The sequence below is a fragment of the Narcine bancroftii genome, chromosome 7 (assembly GCF_036971445.1).
Source record: "Narcine bancroftii isolate sNarBan1 chromosome 7, sNarBan1.hap1, whole genome shotgun sequence".
Taxonomy (NCBI): Eukaryota; Metazoa; Chordata; class Chondrichthyes; order Torpediniformes; family Narcinidae; genus Narcine; species Narcine bancroftii.
Genome location: NC_091475.1, coordinates 31,996,369 through 32,022,981, shown reverse-complemented (window position 1 = coordinate 32,022,981; position 26,613 = coordinate 31,996,369). Strand labels below are relative to the sequence as shown.

The window sequence follows — 26,613 nt, the reverse complement described above, 5'->3', positions numbered from 1 at the left end:
AGTCCAATAAATGCTGTCTCTCTTAGAAATCCTCATCTCATCAAGTAAAAGAAAAGCTGTCTCAATGCACCAATATGTCTATTTTATTGTCTGTGAAATGTAAAAGTAAATTAAATGAGAAAATGTAATGAGAAACAATTCATGGGGAAATTGGATTGCCTGCACGTTAGTGAACTTTGGAATTTGCCCAGTACCTTTCAAGTTTTCAAACTCTAAGCAGAACATGACAATCTCCAGTGGGGCAGAAGCAATATTTTATCCTTGAACTCAGTTCCACTTGCCCAAAGAAGGAAGAACCATTCTCTTTTGTGCCACCTTCAGCTACTCCTGCCTTGGCCGTGAGGCTCTTTCTCCTGGGTAACAGCCTCATGGATTGGCCCCATGCATCCAGCTATTGAGGGCCAGAGATATATATGCAAACACAAAGCGTGACATCATAAAAAGAACAGGAGGTCATTATAAATAACCAGCAATGGGACAGGGAAAAGAGAACAATTTCCTGCTGTAAAAACAATTGCCTTTGTGAGGAACAAAATGATTAAGAAGCCATGTTTCACGATATCAAAATTAGTTTACTCTTAAAAGCCCCATTTCTCACCACAGCAAAAGGTGTTAATTTTATTTTGCTGTCCCCTGACATTACATTCGTTAATTGGTGAAGCTGCACCTTTGTTTGCTGCCTGCTTTAATTGGTGAAGGTGCACCTTTGTTTGCTGCCTGCTTCTCCTTCCTCTGTTCTTTGCTTGTTTCAAGGTTTCTAATGTCACGCTTTTGGGAAATGAGCAATTTATTTCCACTCCCCCACTGGTGCTCATTTGTAGTCAGGCAATCACTGGAGGATCATGAGGAACTAAGGAAAGCTATCTAACGTTTTCCCTTTCTGTGGGAAACTACCTAGTTGTTTCTGGCAATCCCTGAAGGCTCTGAATTTCAACTTTAATGGCAAAAAAAATTAAAGGAATACTCAGATTTCCTCCTTCTGTTATCTTTGACTTTGGTCTTTATAATGAAAGTTCTTTGAAGAATATAACATATCTATTCCTAGAATACCCAGGGAGGACTGTTTTGTACAGGAAAAATAATGTGTAGCTTCAAACCATAAAGTCCAAGATATCCATTTCTACCTCTGTGCCTGTTTAGCTGTACTTAGCCAAAGAAGCTGGAATACTCAGCTGAGTTATCCAGGACCTTTGGTGATCCCTTTTCGGAGGGCATTGCAAGAAGGTGCAAATGTTTGATGGAATCAGACCACAATTGCAGTGGTTTGTTTGGATTGAATCGAGTTCAGTGCTCTCTCTCCACCTGTTGATGGCTATTAAATATGGTTAGTTCTCCTTGAACATATAACCAAAGTCATGGAGCCATATATGTAGAACAGTCCCTTCAGCCCAATGAGTCCATGCCAACCAATATAGTATTCAAGGCGATAATGCTTCCTTCAGTCAGAACTTGGAATGCTCACTGATTGCACAATGTCTCCTCAGATGACGAAGCTGTCTACTACCAAATGCAGCAAAACCTGTACAATATCCAGACTTGGGTTGATAGGTGACAAGTAACACTCATGTTACACAAGTGTCAGCCAATGACGATGTTCAACAAAAGAAAATCCAGCTCTCACCCCTGACTTTCAATGGAATTATATTCACTGGATCCCCACTGTCAATATTCTGGGCATTATCATTGTCCAAGACTTGAAATGGAGTAGCCGAATACACATTGAGGCTACAAGGAAAGGTCAGCAGCTAAGAACCCTGTGGCAAGTAATTCTCCTCCTGACTCCTCAAAAGCTGCCCAGCACCACAAAGCCCAAGTCTGGAGTATGATAGATCACTCTCCACTTGCCTTGATGAGTGTAACTCGATACCCTACAAAACATTGTCGTCCACTTGATAGCCACCCCATCTCTAACCCATTCACTTGCTCCACCAATGCTGGCAACAGAGACTCTATGTGATGCCTCATGGTGTAGAAGCATTGTTTTCTAAAGCAATGGTAATCATTAAAACTTGTGCCATGATTACAACATGCAAATAAATCATATTTGTTCAGTTACATATAGTCACTTTGGGTTTCTATATGGAATATGAATCTATTTGGAGACATTCAATTAATTAATCATCTCTGTCAGCTTGGAGGGTAATTTGTCTATGAATTATTTGGCCACAGCAAGTTAATTTTAATGTACCACAGTGATTATTTAATTGGAATTAATTTACAAATCTAAATCTTGGCAATTGGATTATAATCTATTATATGGATTATTGCCATCACTCAAGAAAATAGACAATGAGGCAGATTGGACCAGCATATAACAAACATCCATGCTGGACAGGCTGATAAACAACATTAAATGTTCATGTGACGTAAGTCCCAGCAAGTTAGCATCCCCAACAAGACAGAGGTTAACAATCTACTTTGACATTCAAAGATAATATCATTGTCGAATATTCCATGTTCAATATCCTGTGGGTTATCTTTGGCCAGGACTAATCTCAACTAACCAGTAAATAATGAGGCTGCTGGGCCAGATATTGAGACACCATTGACTTGCTGTTAGTGCCCAAAGATCTGTTAGGTACTGTATGTCGGGGTTAAACAAGAAAGTCGGCAGATGCTATGGTCAAGCGTAATTGTGAATGTGCTGGAGAAACTCAGCAGGTCACACAGCATCCAAAGGAAATAAAGGGTAACCAAAGTTTCAGACCTAGACCCTTTGTCAGGTCTAAGCTATGTCAGGAGTGTGATTGAAGGTTCTGCATTTTTCTGGATGAATACAGCCCAAACAATTCCCAAGAAGCTTTTATGACACCAGAGACATTCTTTCACTTCGCCACTAGAGCAGTGTGTATTGTTGCACAATATACCACAGCAACTTACCAAGCCTTCTTCGTGAAGACCTCCCAAACCCAGCTTCTCCCTCCTTGAAGGTTGACATGCCCAGAGCCATTGTATTGTAACTTACACCCAAACCTTGGAACTCTTGACTGAATAAGAGAGGCGCCATCGCATATAATGCCACAGTTAAGAATGTGGCTCACCACGGCCTTCTCCAGGTAGTTAGAAATTGGCAATAAATACCATTGAAACTCATGGTCCTTAATACGTCAGCCAAATGAATAAAGAAATGCCAGCAGGTAGAAAGCAGTACGTGTAATATGTTACTTCCAGTGCATTTTACATTGGTAGTTTCCAAATTCCTTATAAAGTGCTTCCATGTCTATTCTGCTGGGACACATGAAGCTCTGCCATGATGCATATGACAATTCCGTCTTCGCATAAAAAAATAGTTATTTCAGACCAAATGCAATTCTATGGTTAAATACATTGAGATATTTTGGCTCCATAAGATGAATATAAAGAACATGTAATGTGACATTTTGATTACCTTCATATTCTCTTCAAAATTGCATTGGTTTCAATTCTCTATTTATAATTGATAACTAACACCAGAAACTTTAGTGAGTGCGCATTTATTGTTTATATCCCCCCAATGATCCATTGATTATGCAATACTTTTCTGTGGGTCCCACAATGGAATATGGCAGATCAGAAATAGTAATGAAGCAGGATATTTTAAGCTCTCTCTAAAACCACATTGCTCATTAATGTTGAGACGTCAAACTGCTGATTAATTGGTAATTACATGACCATTATCTAGACTGATGCTTCACAACTGGGTGATTGTAACTCACATCCACAATAAACAAAGGCCTGCTTGTCGAGATAATGTCCTCTGCTAAGAGTAATCTATATTGTGCATTAGTGCTTCTTGTGTTGCATGTTAGACATTATTAAAGAACATCAGTCACAGGTGTTAGATTTTATATACTTTGGAGCATTTCTATTGAAAGAGTCTCTTGTGATGAAACAAATCCCTCGATCCTTCTCATAGATCCAACTATGATTCCATTGTCTTGTTGACACTTCGAGCATGGCGCCTAATTTAGTATCGGTGTTGCTTTGATAAATACATTGAAGTTTATATGTTTTGACGTTCAATGGCAGATTAGTAGATCTTTCATTGTTTTCTTTCTCTTATCTTTGTTAAGGTGTCACTGGTACATTAAAGCAAAGATGAAATCTGAAGAAAAGAGAAGAACGCATTTCCAAAATGGTCACAGTAAGTTGAACCTAGCCAGGGATTTGAACAAATGGCTTTTGTAGCATTTTCTGTTTCATTTTAACATTCCAAATCAATCTCCAAATGTACAGTATATTTAATTCCATGTACCATGTGATTGTGCAGGATGTGACACAATGACACACAAAACTCAATGGGTCACGGGGTGCTCAGTTAACCAATATGGAATTGGCAGTGTGAAAGGGGCTAATGTCTTTGATACTCAGCAATATGTAAAAACAATTACATTTGATAAATATCATTAAGAATACTTTTTAAAAAAACTGAAACATAAATAAACTTTATTAAAGCGTAGTAATACATTAATACAAGGTTTAAAAAAACATATTTAATCTTTATTCTAATGCCTAGATTGAGAGGCCCCATTCAAAGGAATGAGGTCTCTGACCTTCTGGAATTGGAATGCTGGTGTATACTGGTTTCACATGGGAGTCCAGCCGCAGGTTTCTGGAACAGGTACATAAGCAAATATTAATCTGGTCGCCCTGTACTAATGGAAGGAGGCGTGTCAATGTAGGATGTACTTCCCTGCATGTGAGGATCCAGTCTCTGAGTCTTTACATTTTTGTATTCACTATTACATTGGTGAAGATAACCTCTCACTAATATTTCTGGTGAAACCTCAAACATGTTTTCATAGAATTTTAAACAAAGTTCCCAAATGCTAAATGATTGCACTGATCCCGAAGCATCTCATTCAATACCAGAGGAATGTGACACCTTCCCATTACTGAAGTACTCATCCTGTGTTCAGGCATATTTTATGAAGTGCCAGAGCTTTACTCAGATTCAAATCATTACTGTGTGACTCACATGGTATGTCATCTGGAGGACTATCCTCATATTTCATTTTACTTCATGATATAGAATGACCAGAGGACCCCAAAACCCAACAGCAATAGATAGTCACCAAGACAAATGGTTACTTAAACAAAAGATGCTTTTAATTATCTTTAAACATGAAAACAGGATCAAACTCTAACTTATTACTATTAACAACTAACCCAACTTAACCCCCTTCTAATTCTAAGTGTTGAACTAAGCACTCGCAACTCATCTTCAAAATGGGGTTTTTCCACAAGCTTTCCAGCTTGTCCTGTTCCAGTCCCAGCTGCTGCTGCTGCTGACTGTGGAACTACAGAACTGATCTCCCTCTCTCTCTCTCAGAGAAAAGCCTGTTTAACTCCCTCTCTACTTGCAAAAACCACATGACCCTCTTAGAACAGCAAGCGGCACTCCCAGACAACCTTTGGCTCTGAAACTATTCCTCCAAGTTCTTTCATCTATTGCTTTTCAAAACAACAATCCATTAGTGAAGTATCTTGGGCACTCTCCAAAGCTTTTGCACGGGCTCTTGGAGCCAGCCTTTCTGGCTTGAGCAGAGCTCTCGTATTTTAAATGAGATTTGTTTTTGAAGTGCTTGTATGTGACCTCCACTAAAAAAAACTTGCCCCAATTTATCTCCCAAAAACATATCTATAATCTGTCACAAACCACTAGGACCACAAGTCAAGGCCAGCTTTTAGTGCTTTCTCATCAGCTCCTTTCCTTCATTTACTTCTAACAGCTTCTTCTCTGTCCATTAAACCCTCAAGCACAGTTCCCATAATACCCACCCAATTTACTTCAGCCAATTGCAATGTGAGAGGAAACTAGAGTACCTGGGCAAAGCCTATATGGTCACTGGGAGAATAGGACTATTCCTGAGAAGCTAGGATTGCACCCAGGCCACTGGAATTATGAGATGGCTGTCCGACTGCAATGCCACTGGGTCACACTCCAGGTCCATCCTGAAATATGTTTGCAATGGGGAAAGTGCCTGGAAGGTATGGGCAATTTTGGACATTTGGTTTCCAAAGCTTTTAATCATCGAGATTTTCATTATGACACATGTGGGCCTGCATTAATTCATAGAAAATGATTAGATATTTATTCACAAAGTCCATAATTCTTATTAATATTATTTCTATTTTGCATGAAATATATTCCTATTCTCCAATCATTTCCTATTTCTGGCACAAAAACATTAAAAACAGTACCCTGAGCAGATAAGGCATAATTGCATTTATTGAAATTACCTTTGAAGTGTGATGGTGAATCAGTGAAAAACCAAATTTAGAAAACGGTCATGTAGATATTCAGTAATCATTCAAATAGACTATGAATGAAAGAAGGGGTAAAAATGTGGTGATGAGTGCACATAGGATTGCTGATTTTGCAGGAGCGTTGACTGCAAAGCTATTGAATAAAATTGCTTGTTGGTGACTTGCAATTTCTAATGACTTCTGTGGACCCCTGCTGGGTCTTTGTTGGTTTTATCAGCTGTTCCAAGAACAGCCTGACAACATTATCATGGTACAATAGCCTAAAAAATGTTGAGTCCCAATTACTATTGTTACCTATAATAATTATTGTGGAGCAAGTGATAAAGATTGTGCCTGGATTAAAATGCCGTTGAAATGAATCTGTGTACTTGGAATATAAATTCCTTGAATTTACATGTCAACTTCATGGAAATTGGTACTAATACTTCAGTTCCTTAAAATAATTTCTAAGTGGATGAATGGAAGCAGAGGAAGCCAGCTATAATTAAAAATAATTAGCGTTTCAATGCATTTTGGCAGTTTTTAGGAGAGGGTTCCGAATTAAACATCTCTATTTATTTCAGTGTACATAGTTTAAAGGTTTCAAGAGGAAATTGTCAAATGTATAAAATCTCTCGATGCATGCACATGGAGTAACAAACGCATTGGTGTTCGTCCCATCCTAAAAAAACAAATCACAAGACACAAACTTGTTAAATGAACTTCTTGCAGAACAAAAGCTACTACTGTTGGAAATAAAATGGAGAGAAGGAATAACAATGGTATATTGACAAAATTAATACAGTTTCAGGTCAGAGATATTTCATGAGAACATGAAACATTGACTGATTGTTCTCTACAAATGCTGTCTGACATGCTGAGTCTTTTGAGCATTTGCTAGTATTTGATTTTTTTTTTATATCCATCTATTTATGAAAGATTCAAATTTACCCAATTGAATACAAATGTTTTTTTTCAAAAATGGTAACAATTCCTTATTTTGACAAATACCACTTTTGATAGCAGCATTTTGGAAATTCCGTCGTCTTCGGTAAAACAGAAATTATTCAAATTGCTTTGCAAGTTATAAAGTATCAGTCACAAAAGTGAAGCATTAACTCTAGCTTCCTCTCTTAATGGGTCCTCACTTAACTCAACATTTTTGCTTTTTTAGATTTTCAGGCCAAATTACATGACTTTTTTAAATTTGAGTTTTATTTGCATAAAGTAAACATTGAAATGTAGTATTTTAACTGATCAAATTGAAAAGTGTTGTCATTTGAAAAAGCCTATTTTAGTACCAATTTCCATGAAGTTAACATGTTAATTCAAGGAATTATATTCCAAGTACACAAATTCATTTCAATGGCATATTCCAGGTGGAAAACTGTGAAATCAGAAAGAAGCAAAAACAAAAATCCTCTTTTCTTGTAATATTCAATAATATTTGATTCAATCTTGGACTGTTGGCAGAAAAAGATTATCAATGATAGATTGACTTCCTCAAGGTCATATAGAATTAGTATTGTAGCAAAAAGGAAAACCTTTAAAGGATTTGAAAAATTAATGAATCAGTTACTTCTGGTATCCATCAAACCCACACAAAGCTAATCCAAATATTCTGGATTAAAGTGTTATCATAACATCATACTGTAATTATTGGGTAGGGTTCCTGTTCTTTAAAATATAATGTATGATTACAAATGAGATCAAAAATCAAAGCAGCTGAAGAATGGATCATTTTTGATTAATTAATAGTGAAATACCTCATTCATTTCAGGCTAAATTCAGTTAACCAATTCCAAAGAAAGCTCAAAGTTTTTGGCTTGTATTTTTTTGCTGGTGGTAATGAGGATGAACAATTTTGCCATCAGAAAGGTTCATTCCCAACATTGGGAAAGAGGCATTAGCTGCTTTTTGGATTTTCTGCTTCATACTGGCATTAACTATACAAAGTTTTTAAACCAAATAAATCATCTAGTCCTGTGAATTTGACCATTTTATATGACTGCTTTTGTGATATTAGCTTGTGTATATTAATTTTGGTGAGTCCCTGTCACTGATTCAGTGGTCCAGAATTTGCAATCAATCATGAATTGTCCCCCATTGTTACAGAAAAGAGATGGACTTACTTTGGGCAATTCCACTGGGAGGAACTCCAGAAGGAAGCTGGCTCCAACAGCTTCAGTGAGGCTCTATTTATCGATGGGACCTTTTGCCATGTAAATGGCATCATGCAGAGTGCATGGAGGGGGAGGGGGGGTCCGAGCTGGTCTGAAAAACTAACACAAGTTACAAAGCAGCTGAGACAACTTAAGATCTGTTAAAGGAGTGCATTCTAAATAAATTACTGTGAGAGCTGACAATATTTTTGTTGTTGTTCAAAATCAGTATTCATGAATTTAAAAACAGGTGCTGCAAGTAATTAAGGGAAGCACAAAATTAATGTTTATTGTTAAGGAAATTGAGGTTTTGTTTCAGTTGTAAAAGCTCATTGGTGAGACCTCTTTATTGAAGGAGGATGTCAATGCATTGTAAGTAGCTCAGTGAAGTATTGTTCAACTAATACCTGGATGTGTTATGAGGCCAGGTTAGATTGGACTTGTCAGCCACAAACGAGCCTGCAGCTGACATGGACATTACCCCTCCATAAATCTTCGTCCGTGAAGCCAAGCCAAAGAAAAGAAGACTTGCATTCACAGGAGTTTAGAAGAGTGAGGGCAGACTTCATGGAAATGTGACCCTTATGAGTCTTGACAAAGGGGAGGCAGTATATATAATGGTCCCAATTCACAATGGCCCTGACATTTGATCTCTAATTGATTTAGCGCTGATATTCCTCTGTTCTTCAATGTTCTGATCTTATTTGGTCTTAAATCCTCTTTTCCCAATTTTTCCAATTTCCTAATCATTGATAGTGCTTTATGGGGCAAATAAGATCATCTGGGCATAGATAAAGAGAATAGTCAGTCTTTTTCCAAGGGTTGGAGTGTCCAAGTTAGAAGTAATAGGTTTAAGGTGGGGGGATTTAAAAGGGGTATTTGTTCACAGAGAGAAATGTGGGAATATGGAATGAAGTGCCAGAGGAAGTGGTTGAGGTGGGTACAATTACAACATTTAAAAGATATTTAGACAGAAAATAAGAAAGTTAGAGGAGCATTCACCAAGCATGAGCAAGTTGGAGTAGCTCAGATAAGCAACTTAGTTGGCATGGTTGAATTGGGAAGAAGGACCTAGTTCCATGACTCCAGGGCTCTCGTCCCTGATGATTCAATCCCAGTTATCCTGATCTTCTGACTCTGAACTGTCAATATTCCCTGATCCTTCAGTTATCTCTGCTCTTGGAGCACCCAATGGTCTCAATTGTCTGACCCTAAACCTCTAATTATGTAAAAACTCAATCCTCCACCCAATAGACCTGATCTCCATCGACTTACCTTACCATTCCCCCCAAAGGCTGACCCTCCCCCCCAGCTCCCCTATGATCCCCATCAACCCCAATGAGTCCTCTAACCCACCCTGATTTTTATTATTCCTGAATTTATTCATTTTTCTTCCTATCTTTCCTGATTTTCAGACATGCCTAAACCTACACAGCAGCAGGTCCTGAATTGAAATGGCACTCACTTACTGCACAATGGCCAAATGTACAGCAACACATTACAATTTCTAAACCACCTATCCTCAATAGTTAGTAACGTTGCCATTGCTGGGCCTCCAACCTCCTTTGTCATGGTGGGGTGGGGGGGTGGGGGGGTCACCATTGATTAGAAACTCAATTGGATCAGCCACATAAATACTTCAGTTTTACATGCAGGGAAGAGACTGCAGCAAATAGCTCATCTTCTGACTTGACAAATCCTTTTCACCATTCCACCCAGGCTTTCCAACACCCCAAAATGCAGAAAGGCAGGCAAAGACAGGTGTGTGTGTGTGTGTGTGTGTGTGTGTGTGTGTGTGTGTGTGTGTGTGTGTGTGTGTGTGTGTGTGTGTGTGTGTGTGTGTGTGTGTGTGTGTGTGTGTGTGTGTGTGTGGAAATACTATGTATCATCATAACTTCATTGTGACTTGGCAGAATTCCAGATTTCCCTACCCATGGCACTGTTGGAATACCTTCACCAGCAGAACCATCTTCAGGAAAGTGCCTCACCTCCAGTGCCTGATAGTACTTTAGTCAAGGCAATCCTCTTCTCTATTGTAACTATGTTTTTACATTGTTCATAATATCAACTTTACAAGAGTTCAATGTTTCTACCGAGTTTTCCTCAGTTTTCCAACGTACTTCTAGAAGTGCTTTTGCTAAATTTGCAGGTTTCTTTCAGTATTCTTCATCTATCTCCTGCGACCTGTCATCTCTTCTTTCTTTCATTTACCTCCGGCTACTGGAATCTGTGCCAGGTTTGGCCATTTTGCATTTTGTACAGTCACTTACCTCTTTATTCACTCATGGCTCTGCTCGTTCAGCTTTTTCCCTTTGGGGTAAAAACTAGCTCTGAATCACACTAAATTACTAAATCAATCTAGCACCACAGATTTCTTCTCATTTTATCATTCATGCATTTGCTGAGGATAGGTCCTACTTCATTCATCGAGCCTTAGTCAAAATCTTGAATCATTCTGTTTGGAATTTCTTTTCCAATTTTTAAGTTCAAATCAAACCACATTGGACCAGAATTTGTTGGGAAATGTAAATGGTTCCATGCCAACATTCACCCATTCCTCCCCAAATTAGAAAACGGTAAAGGTACAAACAAGTGCCACCAGGGACTTCCTGTCCGTGCTCCAGTGGTGGGTTTTGTGAGGAACTCAGTGGCAAAGGTTGAACTTGCTACACTGGTTGAGCCTGCTGAACCAACGCCATGTTATATCAAGTGCAGGAATAGCAACCCCGGTCGGTCAGTGAAAGAGATGAAAGTGTGCTGGGAAGAAGGACAGTAGTTTGCATTTTTTGAATTGGATTTCTTTCATTTTACTGTATCTGAAAGTAATTTAAATGTGTTTAGTTTTTAATAATTAGATAACAGGCAGTCTTGTGTTGTGAGCAGACTTTGTGGAATTTGTCCCAATCACAGTAGGAACCAGAGCTGAAAGAGGTGGCACTGATGCCTTTGCAGGTTACATGTGCTTGCAAGTAAAGATGCATTAGAAAGTCAGCTTACTTTATGCAAAATGGGAACTTTAGCATTAGTGTCATTCTAATGCAACTTTGAGGAACATACTTTTTGCTGTAAAACAATACAGTGGGAAACTCTTTGATTCTTTTTGAATATATAGATACCAACTAAGAGGAAGTTGCATTTATGGGTTTCTCTTGTTTTTAATCTGCTTCTTCTGATCTGCTATCTGAACAAACTAGATAGCTATGTCTCTCACTGCTGTTAATCCAGTGGATTTATTGGTATTTCTATCAACAGTCCATGGCACCACCATGGAGTACATTTGGTTCACTCAATCATTGAAAAACATATGAAGGTCTGAGATATTAATACTAGAGTTTTGTGGTAGTAATTTCATATTCTTGACATGAATATATTAATACTACATAACAGTTACCAAAATCAGGAGCACATAATGTACACAGACAAAGCTGTCTTGCTAATTATTCCACTGTATTTATATTCATCAAACTGCTGTTTCCATGATAATTCACAATAAAAGTTAGCTGAGCCTTTAGCTCCACATGAAGAAACAAAAAGCTTTTCATAAATTCTCATTAAATAGACTTTTTACACTGCATACATTTCCACTAATTTCAAAGATACCTAGATGTGCTTTGATGAAATATTTAATGAAAAGCTGATATTTTGTGAGCAAAATTTACCAGTACGTCAAAAGAGAATTTCTTTGTCATGCTGGGTTTATTTCGTTCTCACCAATGTGAAATTGTATTTTAATTCTTTACAGTCAGAGTCCCAGGGATAAGAACATACATTGATCCTGATACTTATGAAGATCCATCTCAAGCAGTGCATGAATTTGCGAAAGAAATAGACCCCTCCAGAATTCGCATAGAGAGAGTAATTGGAGCAGGTAAAAGAACAAATAGAAAATTCTTTTGTATCCTTCCTGTTAAGGATAATGGAGTTATTTTGGTCTGACTTGTTCCTTTAAGAGATTAAGCTTGCCACGGCTCTTGATCTACAAGTGACCTTTTCAAATCAGTTTGTTTAGCAGGACTAGTTTCACAAAAGAGGGACTGAAGGAGCACTGGGATCATAAATTTAAACTAAGGTGCGTTCATCAGGAATGACTATCTCTGCTGTTTTAATGAATGCATTAACCTATTTGCAATGTGGGTTAGCTTCTTTTGGAGAGAATTTCAGACAAGCACACACATGTGTCTGAACCTATTACCCCACTTTTGACTTTTTACTTCTTGTTAATTGAGAAATTCTTACCGTGATCTATTTATGAAGAAACCTCTTAATAAAACATCTTGTGCGACAAGAACATAAATATTTTATGTACAGAAAAAAAGGAATTAATTTATCCTCTTTTCCTGTGCTTTTTTTCCAATCTTATCCTATCCCTCAATTCCAGCTCTGAATCCAATAACCTCTGTAACTCATTTGATGCAATTCAGTGACCCTCCCTGATATCTATTACTCCTGGAATGGAAAATCCCAGTCCTTTGCTTGAAAACTCCACATCTTCAATTTGCCATGTTAATTGTTGGTGCTACTTTTAATCATGTGCTAATTTATTGCTTTTCAATCTCCAGACATGCTAAATAGAGTTTGGCTTCTCAATTTGGATTTTGCTTACTACTTAGAAGTCAAGGAGCAGACTAGTTGATCTACATGAATCTCCTGACAGTTTATCACCATTTTGTATTGATGGGATAGGTTTGCATTGTTTTGTCTATTCCTTTGAAAGTGCTGAATGTTGGGGAATAATCCTTGAACGATTCAGTGCATCAGGAGGCTATGCCATCGTACGGCTGTACTCCACTTTACGAAACTAGAGCGTTCCTATGAAACCTTTCAGAAGCCGAAATGGTGTAAAGCAAAGACCCTTTCACAACTATTGGAGAGTATTTTTGTAACAGTGAAAACCCATTCAAATCCTCCCATTAAAGCAAATGTTTTGTGATTCAACCATTCATAAAGCGGGGTATACCTGTACCTGTACTGATTCATTTAAAAACCTTTTGATTTTGTCCCTATCCTCCCTCCCCCTCAGGCTTCAACTGTGCTCTTTCCACCTGTCACCTCCCTTTACTGTTCTTTCATCACTGCATGGGAGAGTGAATCTGCTAACAAAGATCATTATGTGACATGTCCAATTTAAGAAAATATTGAGTGACCTTCATTCTTCAAATCAATCTCAGGATTTTCAGCTGTTTGAAAAATGCTTGAAGTTTTCTTATTGATTCATAACATTATCAGATAGCATCAAGTCTTGTTAAGAATGTTTTCCACAAAATACATCAGTAGCAGAAATACACAGTAAGAGATTTTTGCCACCTGTAAATGCTAAGTGATGATGATAATGAGTTTATTGACATATACAGTGCACAATTTGCAAACGCACCACCATTCTTACTTGCTGCAGCTGAACAGGTACTTTGTAAGTGGATAGGTAATCCCAAAGTCTCATAAAATCTGCGCTGTTGCGTAATTTTAAATTTAAATTTAGACCTACATCATGGTAACATGTCACTTCAGCCCATAAGTCCATGCGGTCCAATTTATACCCCATTAACCTCCACCCCAGTCCATTTTTGAACGGTGGGAGGAAACCAGAGTCCATGGAGAAAACTCACGCAGACACAGGGAGTATGTACAAACTCCTGACAGAGAGCACTGGACTTGAACTGCAGTCCGGTCCAGTCCCGATCATTTGCACTGTAAAGGTGTCGCACTAAACGTTACACCAACCGTGCCACCCCAACTCAATTCACTTTTATTTTTCCCAAAACAATTCAATAATTTAGTTCTTCATTTTGGTCACCTGTATTTCAATATTTTTGTCGCTGTCTATCAACGTATAATCTCTCCCAAGTATAACCAATAGTTTTACAGGAAGATCTGTGTCTTAGAAACTATCATTGATGGGATCTGTTAATTACAATTTAAGAAATACCTCCAAATTTGGCATGTTAATTATTAATATTCTCTTGACTACATCCATGAAAATATGCAATAAGTTCAAACATTTAAAACTTTCCCTGCTAATTCTCATAACTGTTTTTTGACGGTTAATTTTTTTTTAATCAACTATTTTTTTCTGAGTAGGTTTTTTCAGAGTTTCTCTTTTAGGGTTGGATTTTACATTTTTTTTGAGTGATTGATTGGAATGTACTGCTTGGATCAGGTGCAGAACACAATGCATTGTTCTGTAAATGATGCAGAAGTCTGATTCAATGTCAGAAGCAGTAATTATCCACAACATTAAATTATGGAAAATTACGTGAAGTCCAGACAACAATGTTGCAAAAATCAGAACCCCATTCATGGACAAATAAAACTAGCAACATTGGATCTGAAACTAAATAATAGCAGTTATTACATTGTATTTGGAAATATATTAATTTGCTTTAATAATGTGTTAAATACAAACATTTTAACAACTACAAATGATATCTGGACTAATGCCAAATGAAAACGAGCCAAACTCTCTAATACATAGAGAGTCACTCAGGTCTTCAACAACAAATAAACTGGCAGTGAATCTGGGGAAAAGGAGAATTGAACATCAGTAATTCTAGGAAAACATGTTCAATTGAGGTCTAATCATTTTCCAATCAAAGGTTCACTAGACATCAGATCTCTTCTGTGGCACCTCCCTTAATCAGCATCCATGTGTATTGTACCTGCAGTCCCTACATCCAGCACAGGCCCCACATCCACCCCAACGGCACAGATCATTGCGTTTATTAAGATTTACTTTGAGAAAAAGGCCCGAAGAATTAAGCTCTCTGCACTTTGAAAGTAACTGATTTCCTAAACCAAATCCAGAATGTAAACACTTACCGCCTTGAGTTTTAAGAGCTGCTCATCTAGGTAAAGATTTTCATGTCTGTTTGTTGGCTGATTAAAAACAAGTCAAAGCAATCCATGCATCAGAACACATTAAGCTTGGCAATGAACGGATTCCTCAGACATTTCAGCACCAAGGGAAGTTTGCAATATGAAATGCCAGCAATGGGCATTTTGTGAGTTTGTCATGAATACCAATAGAAGGTTGAAATCTATCAAAGTAACAACATTCTCAACTCTGATGGAAATTAGTTTATGTGGGCAAACTGCAATTGTTGTTTTAAAGGGATAAGGTTAGAATTCTCATGAATTGCAAATAAGCAGTAACAAGGTTTGTTTGTGTGAAAGCACATCTCAAGACCATTTCAGAGAGCCCAAGAGTTGAGATGTAAAGGCGGAGAAAATCCGCCAAAACGCATAGTCACCTATCTTTCTGAATGTGCAGAGGTGGTCAGCGAGCCGCATATTCCAACCCCTCTCCGAGAGGGATGTTCTTCGCAGCGCAGCCTCCGCCGATCAATCTGAATGTACAGCCGCGCTAAGCGGCTGTTTAGGGGCGGGCTGATGATCCCGTCAGCCTGCGACCCATCTCCCCACTCACCCCTCTCCATCCAGGTCAGGGGCGGCAGGGCAGCAGGAGTCTTTGGGCCAGACGTTGACAAGGGGGCCGTCGAGCAGCAGGAGCAGTTAGCGGGGACTGACGGGGCAGCAGGGACAAGCGGGGCAGTGGGAGCCGTCAGGCGGCAGTCGGAGCGGGCTTGGACAGCCACACCTTTGGGGTTGCTCTCTGCAGCTCAAATACTGGCAAAGCAATGTCCGTCTTCCCTACCCATAATCCCCCAGGCAGCTGGAACTGTTCTGGGAACCATAGAGTGGTTTCAGCTGCCTGGGGGATTATGGGTAGGGAAGATGGCCATTGCTCTGCCACGTATTGATGACTGATGGTGCTACGGCACCAGTCACCCCACTTCCATTGGATTCGGAGGGCACTACGAGATACCTCTGGATATGAATGGGATGCTAGAGCAGCCTTTTAGGGATGCTGTCTGAAAGGTTCCCATTTTTCCACCCGCTCCGTAGCCAGTCTCAAGGCGGAGGCCCAACATGAAATGGCCTTCAGACAGTATGTGGGATGTTTCTCACTAATATGAAGACATCATTGTGGTGCCCATTCCATTTACATAATCAGACCTAATTTGGTGGTGAACCTGCGCCTACTGGAGGCTACTCATTACTATCAGCAAATCCAGGAAGTACTAGTGGTTTTTTGAAGGTTGGAGAACTTTTATTATTCTGACCACAAACAAAATGGTGAAATGATAGAACTGGTACACAAGTTACTGTGTACGGCTCTGATGTGAGAGGCCACCATCAACATTATTGACAAAGGCTGAACAGAAGAACACAAGAAAATAGAAGCAGGAGTTGGCTCTCAGGTCCTAAAAGCCCGCACTATCAATCAAAAGGATCATGGCCTCAACTTCTTATCTATTCCTCATAACCATAGGCGTATCTAGGGCATGGCAGGTGGGGCAGAGAACAGGGGTGCCACTTGCAAGGGGACGCCACTGTCCTCTCCTTACCCACCCAATATCCAAGTCCCTAGCCCAATAATCTCCATTCCAGGGGAGGTGCTGCACTGCTGGGGCTCAGTTGAGCGCCCCGGAGCGCCGCTTTGGGCCGGCATCTCATCAGGCTGCTTCAGGGCTGCTCTGGCATGGTCAATGTGGGTTGAATGGGCAAAATTGTCATCTTCTTCTTCCTTACCCATAATCCCCTATGCAGCTGGAACCATTCTGCATTGCACTGGTGCCTGGCAGAACAGTTCCAACTGCAAGGGGGATTATGGATGATGAAGACAAAGATGGCTATTTTGCCCATTCATCCCACATTGAGCGGAACTGCACCAAGTGGTAACGACGCCAGAGTGTGGACACCAGATGGAAGAGATGGGCTTGTAGCACTCCGTGGTGGCTGGAGTCGGCAGACAAGACAGAGAGTTATAATACCTGTGTACCAGACAAGCTCTGCGCCTCTCCGCCCAGTCCCGAGGCTGTCACAGCACAGAGGCAGCAGGAGAGGACAGGTAACAATGACCAGAATCGCCCCCCCCCCCCGCCCGCTGCAGTAGTATACAAACAAGAGGTGCTTGTCCTTGCGCCGCTCTGCAGCCATTGAGTCCCGGTGCACGGATCGACAGGGACGGTTGTTGAAGCACATTGACCTCTGGGCTCAATGCTGCCTACAAACCAGGCAACAGCATCAGGAAAGAACCAGAGCCACCACCATCATCCAAGCAGCTTGGAGAGGTCACCAAGGTCGGCGATTTCTCGCCGGCCAGGCGCGGGTTGTGGCGAAGATCCAGGCTTTGTTTCATGGTTACCAGATCAGGAAATGATTAGGGAGCATTGGCAAGCACCTGGAGGAGGAGGAGGGTGGCAACTCCGGGGGGAATCCAGGGAAGTATCCACAGATGCTGTCAGGATATAACCCCGAGAATGTCCACCTGCACACCGACATGGATCTCAGAGCCGAAGAGTGCAGCTCAAGGCCGAGGGATCAGCAATTTAGATCAAGCGGAATGCTTGCTACAACCCCTGCAAAGTGACCACACCTGTGAAGGCATCAGTGGCAGGCATGCGCTGAGATAGGTACCTTATAAACAACGTCAAAGCACATTGCCAGCCAGAGATAAATGAGGAGATAACAACCTACAAATACATCAGGTCGGGTGTGGGGGAGTCACAATACTTTGTATTGGGGAGCCTGCGAATGCTCTCCCTTCGCACCAACCCTTTTGCCGGTTTTAACCTCCCAACGGAGAACAACATTTTCTTTTCCAAAGAAAGTTCGACCCTCATTTATTTTATCTAATTTTATCTATGCTCTATCATCTGATTTCTGAAAAGATCTATTGCAAAAGTGGCCAGATAGAAACCCTCCAAGCTGATAAATTCAAATAAAACGCGAAGTATGAAAGTTGTAGGGCTAGGGGGAATTTTAATAAAACCTCGTTCGCTCACATTCTATGACAATGTTCATCATTCCTCAATCAGACTGTCAGAACGTTACCACTTACATTGGGGATTTATAAAGAAAGCAGTGAAGAGTTTAATTCAGAGGGCATGTTTGTGGGTGTGTTTTTGTGTGGTTTTTTTTAATAGGGGGAGACCAATGTCAGTGGCAGCCCTCGATACACCACTGCTCATAACCCTCAGTTCCTCAATCTGTCAAATATTTATCGGTCTTCCACCTTAAATTATCTGGCTTCCACCTCCTCCATGAGTTGAGAGTTCCAGATATTCGCTGTCTCAGAGAAAAAACATTACTGCACACTTCTTTTGTCCTTTTAAAGGTGAGGGGACCAGAGGTGCCCTCACCAACACCTGTATGCCTGCCTTAAAATGTCCCTATTAACTCCAGTTCCTTTGAAGTGAAGATCAGAATGCTATTTGTGTTCTGAACCAGGCTGTTACCTTTCAGTGATTCATGCATGAGAATTCCTAGATTTCTCTGAACTTCACTCAATATCTCCCTGTTTGGACAATGATCCACCTTTTGATTCCCATTACCAAAGGGCATGACCTCACACTTCCACACACTGAACTCATTCACCCATTTTCTGATCACTCGCTAAATCGATCTGTATCCTGTTGCAGATTCATAAATCCTCATCACAACCTATTATCATATCATTGTAAATCTCATTCCCTCCTTTCTGGGTCATTATCTTAACTGGTAAATACTTGAAGCTTAGATTTGACCTGGAGTACTCCACTGGTTACATTCTTCACCGTGAGAAGGATCCATTTACTCCTTTGTTTTCCACATGACAGCTAGTTTCCAATCCATGCCAACACAATTCCTCCAGTCCTTTGGCCCTTTTGTTTGTACACCAACCTCAGTATGGCAGTTTTTCCAAGGCGCCTTTTTAAAAATCCAAATACTGGTTTCCCTCTATAAACGGTCTCACTCATAAGCAAATTTATGAAACATAATTTACCTCCTATAAACGATCTTGACAAGGTTTGATCATATCCAGCTTTTCGACATGATTAGTTTTTTCCTCTTTGATTCTCAACTCTCGTGTCTGGCAGACCATAGTTCTCGGTCTTCCTCCCTTTTTGAAGAAGAGGGTCGCATTGACTGTTTTCCAAATCTTCTGAGATCTTCCTGGAACTTAACAAGTTTGGAAAATTTCAGTCAACTATCTCTAGCAGTTACATCATTGAAACCCTTAGGTGCAAGCCTTTGGGCTCTGGTAGCTTGGCCACCTTTAGCTCTGTAAGCCTCTCTAATTTATCCTATATGATTAGAATTTTTACAGGTTATTTGTAATTAAACTCTAGAATCAATCTTAAGGATATTTCTCCACATAAAGATAGCCATCACAGTAAGGGCCACATTGGGAAAGTGAGGTTGAGTCTGTGGTTCATTGTCCATTCGGAAATCTTGATGGCCGAGGTAAAGAAGCCGTTTCTGTACCATTGGCTGTTCATCTTCAGGCTCCTGTACCTCCTTCCTGATGGTAATAGTGGTGAGGGTCCTTGATGATAAGAGTGTGCTTTCTTGAATCACCATCTCTTGTAGGTGTCCTAAATGGAGTGAAGGCTGATGCCCATGAAGGTGCTGGCTGAGTTCCACAAATCACTGTGTAATCTTTTCCTGTCCAATGCATTGGCACTTCCATATCGGACAGTGATAAACACCTGTAGAAATTTGCAAGAGTCTTTGGTGACGCATCAAATCCCCTCAAACTCCTCACAAAGTATTGCCGCTGGCAAGCCTTCTTTGTGATTGCATTGATATGGAGGCTCCAGGATAGATCTTCAGAGATGTTGACACCTTGGAAGTTCTTAACTCTTTCCACTGCTGACTCCTCGATGAGGACTAGTTTGTGTCCTCCTGATTTCCCCTTCCTGAACTCTAAAATCAGTTCCTAAGTTATGCTAACATTGAGTGCAAGGTTGTTATTGTGACACCACTCAACCGGCTGATCTATCACACTCCTGTACACTCCCTCATCACTGTCTGTGATTCTACCAATGATCCTGGTGTCAACAGCAAATATGAAGATGCCATTTGAATTGTACTTGGTGTAGAGCAGTAGACTAAGCATCCGTCCTTGAGGTGTACCTGTATTCAGAATCAATCAGAATTTATTGTCATGAGCAAGTCATGAAATTCATTGTTTTGCGGCAGTATCATAATGCAAACATCCATAAAAACCAGCTTACAACAATAAATAAAAATAGTGCACGTGTTGATTGTCACTGAGGAGGAGATGCTGTTTTTGATTCTGGATCAGCATGTTCTCATCTGTCTTCTACATTTGTTCCATGGAAGGCAGAGTACAATGCAGAGAAGTGACTCTGAAGCACATTTAAAGCTACAATCCTGTTAGGAATTTTGTGGTGAGATATTTTTAGTCATTTTACACAAAATGTAAAGTCCAAAATTGTCAGCATCTTTGCTGCTTGTTCACTCATGGCCAGTTATTCTTTAATAAAGGGGTGTTCAGATGGTGGATTAACCAAAATAACCTAGTCAGTGGGGACTCCATGTGCAACTATTTCTAATTGGCGTATAGAGCACTCTAGTTTCTGGTTAGAATATTCAACCACGCTTCCGAAAACCTTGTGTTGACAGTAAAGTTACTATTCGGATTCTTTGAATGAAGTTATTGGGTTGAGCATTTGAGAGAATTACTTATACTCAGATCACTTAACTGATTCCAAGAGATTAATGGAGTGGCACATGAAAGTCTGCAGACACAGTGATTGCAATAAAATCACAAGGCTGGAGAAATGCATCATTAAACAGCAAAGGTAAAAACACAGAACCAACGTTTCAGGGCTGACCCCTTCATCGAGGTATGAACAAAATGTAGACAGGCACCTGAATAAAATGGTGGGGGGATGGGTAGGGGGAGGAGCACAGGCCCACAGGCAAGAGGTAATGGCTAGTTAAGGGAGGGAGGACACAAGAGAAAGCAGAGAGAGGGGGATAGCTCCGTTAATGGAGAGGGAAGGGGCGGAGAGCTAGAGGAAAGAGAATACCATGATGGGAACTGAAGAAGTCAATGTTAATGTCATACTACTGGAGAACGCCCAGACAGAATATTAGGTGTTGATCTTCCAATTTATGGGTGACCCTAGTTTGGCAGTGTATGACTCCATTGACAGACATGTCGGCGTGGGAATGGGGTGCAGAATTGAAATGGAAGATCCCCGTCATTGATGCGGACAGAACGAAGGTGCTCAGCAAAGCAATCTCCCAATCTGTGCCCAGTCTCTCTGATGTACATAAGGCCACAACAGGAGGACCGGATACAACGGGTGATTCCTGCAGATTCACAAGTGAAGTATTTCTTCATTTGGAAGACCTTCATCCAGAATTCCCCAAATATTGATGAGGGAACAGGTGTGGGCGCAAGTGAAGCATCTCCTGTGGTTGTAAGGGTAGGTGCCAAGTGCCGAATCAGTGGAAAAGGATGAGTGGACAAGGGAGGCATGGAGAGAGTGGTCCTGATGGAAGGTGGAGAGGGGAGGAAAGAGGAAGATGTGTCTGGTGGTGGGATCTTGATGAAAATGACATAAATTGTGGAGGATAATATGTTGGATGCAGAGGCTGGTGGAGTAATAGGAGCAGAGGGGGGCTAGGCAAGATGTGTGGGAAATGGAGGAGATGCAGTTAAGGGCTGAGTTGACGAAGATAGAGGAGAAACCATGTTTTTTGAACAAGGAGGACATCTCAGATGATCTGCAATGAAAGACCTCACCTTACAAGCAGATGCAATGGAGATGGAGGAATTGAAAGAAAGGAATAGAATCTTTGCAGCAGACTGGGTGTCAAGAAATGTAGTCGAGGTCATCGTGGGTATTGGTAGGTTTGTAGAAAGTTTTCTTCTGAGATAGAGACAGAGAGATCAAGAAAGGGAAAAATGTTGCCGGACATGGACCAAGTGGATTTGAGGTTGGGGCGAAAGTTAGTGCAAAGTGAATAAAGTCGACAAGTCCATCATGGGTTCATGAGGCAGCACCAATGTAGTCATCGATGTGGCAGAGGAAGAGTTGAGGAGCCTTGTCTGTGTAGGCTTGTAGAATGAATTGCTCCACAAAGCTAACAAAAAGGCACACAGAGCTGGGACCCATGCGGGTATCCATGGCTACCCCTTTGACTTGGAGAAAGTGTAATGAGTCAAAGGAGAAGTTATTGAGGGTAAGAACAAGTTTTACCATCTGGAGGAAGATAGTGATGGAGGGGGACTGGTTTGGTCTGTTGTAAGAAAGAAATGAAAGGCTTTGAGACTTTATGGGGGATGGAGGTGTGGAGAGATTGGATGTCCACAGTGAAAATGAGGTGGTCAAGTTCAAGGAAATGGAAGTTATGAAGGACATATGAGGGATCGCGGATATAGGTGGGGAGGGACTGGACCAGAGAGGAAAAAATGGAGTCGAGGTAGGAGCATGCAGAAACAATGGGTCTACTTGGATAATTGGGTTTGTGTATCTTGGGTAGGGGTAGAACTAGGCATTGTGGGGATGGTAAACAATGAGGTTGGAGACCGTAAGATGGAGATGACCAGACATGATGAAGTTAGAGATGAGACCAAGAAATTAATGTTCTTTAGTATTAGGTTTATTACCACTTTGCTGAAAATTGTTTAATAAGAAAACCTTGTCCTCTGCACTGATCAGTTTAAATGGCCGCTGTGTCATTTGTCTGGCTCCTGTGTCTGGTGATACAATATGCCATTGGCCTTTTTTCCTCAATCACTGGTGCAGACCTCTTTGTTTGCACAATGGTTTCTCAGTTTGTCTGGTCTCGTGTCTGCTAACAGCGTTCAGGACGTGGATGAGCTTCTGAGAAATGCAATTCCAAAGATGAGTCGTGCCCACTTTTAATCCCTTTAATTATTATCTTCTTTGCCTGAAATGAAAAATATTTTTCCTGGTCAAGATAGAGCAAAGGAAATACTGTTTAATCTTGAGCACCTGTTGACCTAACTAAATATGTCACGCAGCAAATGTGGTGGGGTGCAGAATAGAACTCGTTCTATTTTTTCTTAATGTTGGAGCAGAAACGCATTATCACAAAAAGATATCAAATCTCAGAATTAGAACCCCACATCCACCACACCACTCTCTGTACACATCCCATAAACACTTGGCAGCAAAAAGAGGTGCCCATTCCATTAGTTTCAGGTGGATTTGATCCCAAATTCCGGACTACAAAGACATTGTGGTAACTCATTCTGCCATTACTTTGATTACCATGAGATAAGTTTTTCTGGTTTGCCCATCCATTGGCTTTAGGCTTAAGCACGAGGGAAACAAACTGAAAAGATCCCTTAATCCATCTTATGAAATTCTTGACAGCCTGTTTCATGCATGCTTCTGCATCAATCTGATGGAGTCTGAATTGAGAGGTCTAGAAAAGACTATTCATGCACTGGATTTGGACCAAACATCAAGAAGCTCATAAAATACAAATCAATAGACTTTACTAACTCTGGGCCTTGATTTTTTAGAAATTAAAGAGTCCCACTTAAAAATTCGCCACCAGTCAGTATGGCTTGATGCACACAACAGCATATTGTACAGCAGTGGCTATGAGTCCCACTCCATTTCTGAAATGCTATTCCATTGAACTCTATGAAAATATATTTCAAAAGCATAACACATAACCACAACTTGAGTTCATTGAGAGCTCATGATGACAGATGAATTTCAAAGCAAGTTCTTTAGATTAAAAAGAACTAACAGTTAACATTTTATTTGTATTTTGGGAAACGTCACATTTTCATATTTCATGACCAAGTGGTGTTATCACCTTTGATTTAAATCAAGGTGGTCCTTGAATATTCTGTAAAGAAGCCTTCCTTTCTGTATGCAGGTCTCCATTTCCAGGTGACTAAAGAATGCACTGAGGTGCAAACCTGATTTCCGTCTCCAAGCGATTCAATTATCACTGCAACATTAGTACAGTAATTGTAAATGAACATAGATGTAGCAGGTTGGACATTTTTTTTAAAAATTGTAATATGCCCGTCAGTAAGAATATGCTTGGTTATATCCAAAGATTAACCACTGCAGTTAAGCTGCCAAGAAAACACAGAATATATTGAGCAGACATAATCTTTCCTGAACACAAAAATAGCTGCAAATTACACGTCCCACTGGTATACATTAGGTTTAATGTGGGTGGGTTCTTGTCATGAGAAAACACATGCAATGAATTAGGGACATAGTCAGGAATTGTAACCCAGAGGCTGAATCTGCTTAGGCCATCTATTATGCAGCTGAATACAATCTGCCGATTATAGTAACAATATTGCATCAACTGAATAAAGCTGTTATCACATTTCATAGAGTATTTTAGACAAGTGATTACCTTATTAATTTACTTACAGTTGATGATTTTGACTTGTATAGAAGAAACTCCTTGAATCGCTTGTTCTAATGAAGTGTATTTTTAGGGGAATTTGGAGAAGTCTGCAGTGGTCGCCTGAAGACCCCTGGGAAAAGAGAGATTCCTGTGGCTATTAAGACCTTAAAAGGAGGCTATATGGACAGACAACGGAAGGATTTTCTCAGAGAAGCAAGCATCATGGGCCAGTTTGACCACCCTAACATCATTCGTTTGGAGGGAGTCGTTACAAAAAGTATTATACTTTTCTTACATTTATGTGCGTTTCTCCAAACTTCTCCAGGTTCAAATGTGACAGTGTTATGATTTGTATCCATGAAGGAGTATGAGGGCTGAGCAGATTATGAACCAAAGTTAATACTTTTAACCCAAATACTGGTGGTGGAGGAAGGGATGGGAAAATGCTGTTTGGGTGAAGGGGGCAGAGGAGATGGTGGTCAGAGTCAGTGTGATGATGATGGGGTTAAGGATTCAATGATCAGCTTGTTAACCCTTTGCAAAAACATTCCTGCTTTCCTCCTCCTCCTAAGGGAAGGAGCACTACTTAGGATTTATGGATTCAACCATACACATCTCCATTTATTTGTCAGGTTTCCTGAGGCTTGGGAAAACCTTGACTAGATTGGCTAAAAATAAAATTGGACGTCCACTAGAAAGTTTTTTTACTGATCCGTCCTACTCCTGAGAGCAGATGACTCAAGAACCAACAACCCACACCCCTCCCCCTTCCCATCTCCACCAACCCCTCCTTCATTAATAGAGAACAAGGCATTACAGAAGTAAGTGTCTAGTTTTATTTTTTTAGAGCAACCCAAAGGTTAAAGGTTAAAATACCCATTAAATGCAAATGTTCTTCATTTTTGGAATAATTTTCAAAATCAAAGATCAGAATTTATGTGGCGTGTGTTTATTCAGAAAATACGATATTTCAATTTGACTTTTAGAAAGTTATATATTCATAAAACAGGAAGTATTTTCATAAAATGAATTATCTGTTACAGTACCTCTAAGGTGATAAAGAATAATGTTCTCTTAAAATGTCATATTTAACATGGTTTTTTTCAGTATTATCTTTAGTCCACAAGTGCAATACCTTTTAACAGTACAAATGGCTTTTTATTCACATAGGATTCAATAAGTTGAACACTTCATAAAAAACCAGGGGAACTGGATGGCATTGTGCTATTTTTAGTGTTCAAACAAAGATGCCACCGACCAAGTTAGCGATGGTATAACCTCCACCTAATCTACCCAGACATACAGTCTATTCTTAATTTAGTTGATCTCTCATTTTCAATATCTGGGCAAATGTGTTAATCTGGACTCTTGACACCTGTTAATTGCCCCTTGAAGGAATTGTTTCTAATAAAGGGAACAAGTCCCAGACCAGCTTTACTCTGGAACCACCAGCTGAGTAACTAAAGGCAATTCACTCAATGAAGGAAATTTTTTTGACAAGATAAAAGCCTTCCAAAGGAAGATGATTATCAGGAGAAATCCCCAGATTCCATGTTCCCCACTGCCATGAAATGCTTCAGTTTTGGGGCTGGGTCCCATTGTCAGGCCAGCATCAATTCTCATAGCTCACATCCCAATAGAATATGAACACAGACCCACCAGACCACTGAATCCACACTCTTCATCAGCATCCACCCACACCAACATGATACTAATACCATTTTATTTTTCATGCATCTCCATCAACTACCCCTCGCTGAACATCAGAGCCAACTTACAATGGTTAACACAGTTTGTGAGGCTGTGCCACTGTGCCTGGCAGATTGCATGGAGACTGGCCCATTGAAAAACAGATCCGTGATAGTACTCTTCCACACATGAGACATCAGCACAAGACCAGCCAATTTTTATTGAAATTCCATAGTACAAATTTAATTTGTTGTGTGCAGGCTGATGTCCTGTTGGGAAGTGTATAGGGTTCGGTGGGTTCACAGAGAGACGAGTCTGGACACAA

General features: G+C 40.2%; 1 protein-coding gene across 1 annotated transcript in view; it reads left to right on the top strand.

Moving 5' to 3' along the window:
- The window catches only part of epha6 (eph receptor A6), a 429,920-nt gene that overhangs the window by 362,237 nt on the left and 41,070 nt on the right, over positions 1-26,613 (top strand). Inside the window, exons 7-9 of the mRNA XM_069889421.1 lie at positions 4,053-4,123; positions 12,133-12,258; positions 24,691-24,876. Of these exons, the coding sequence (XP_069745522.1) occupies positions 4,053-4,123; positions 12,133-12,258; positions 24,691-24,876 (383 nt within the window). The remainder of the gene's footprint in view (positions 1-4,052; positions 4,124-12,132; positions 12,259-24,690; positions 24,877-26,613) is intronic.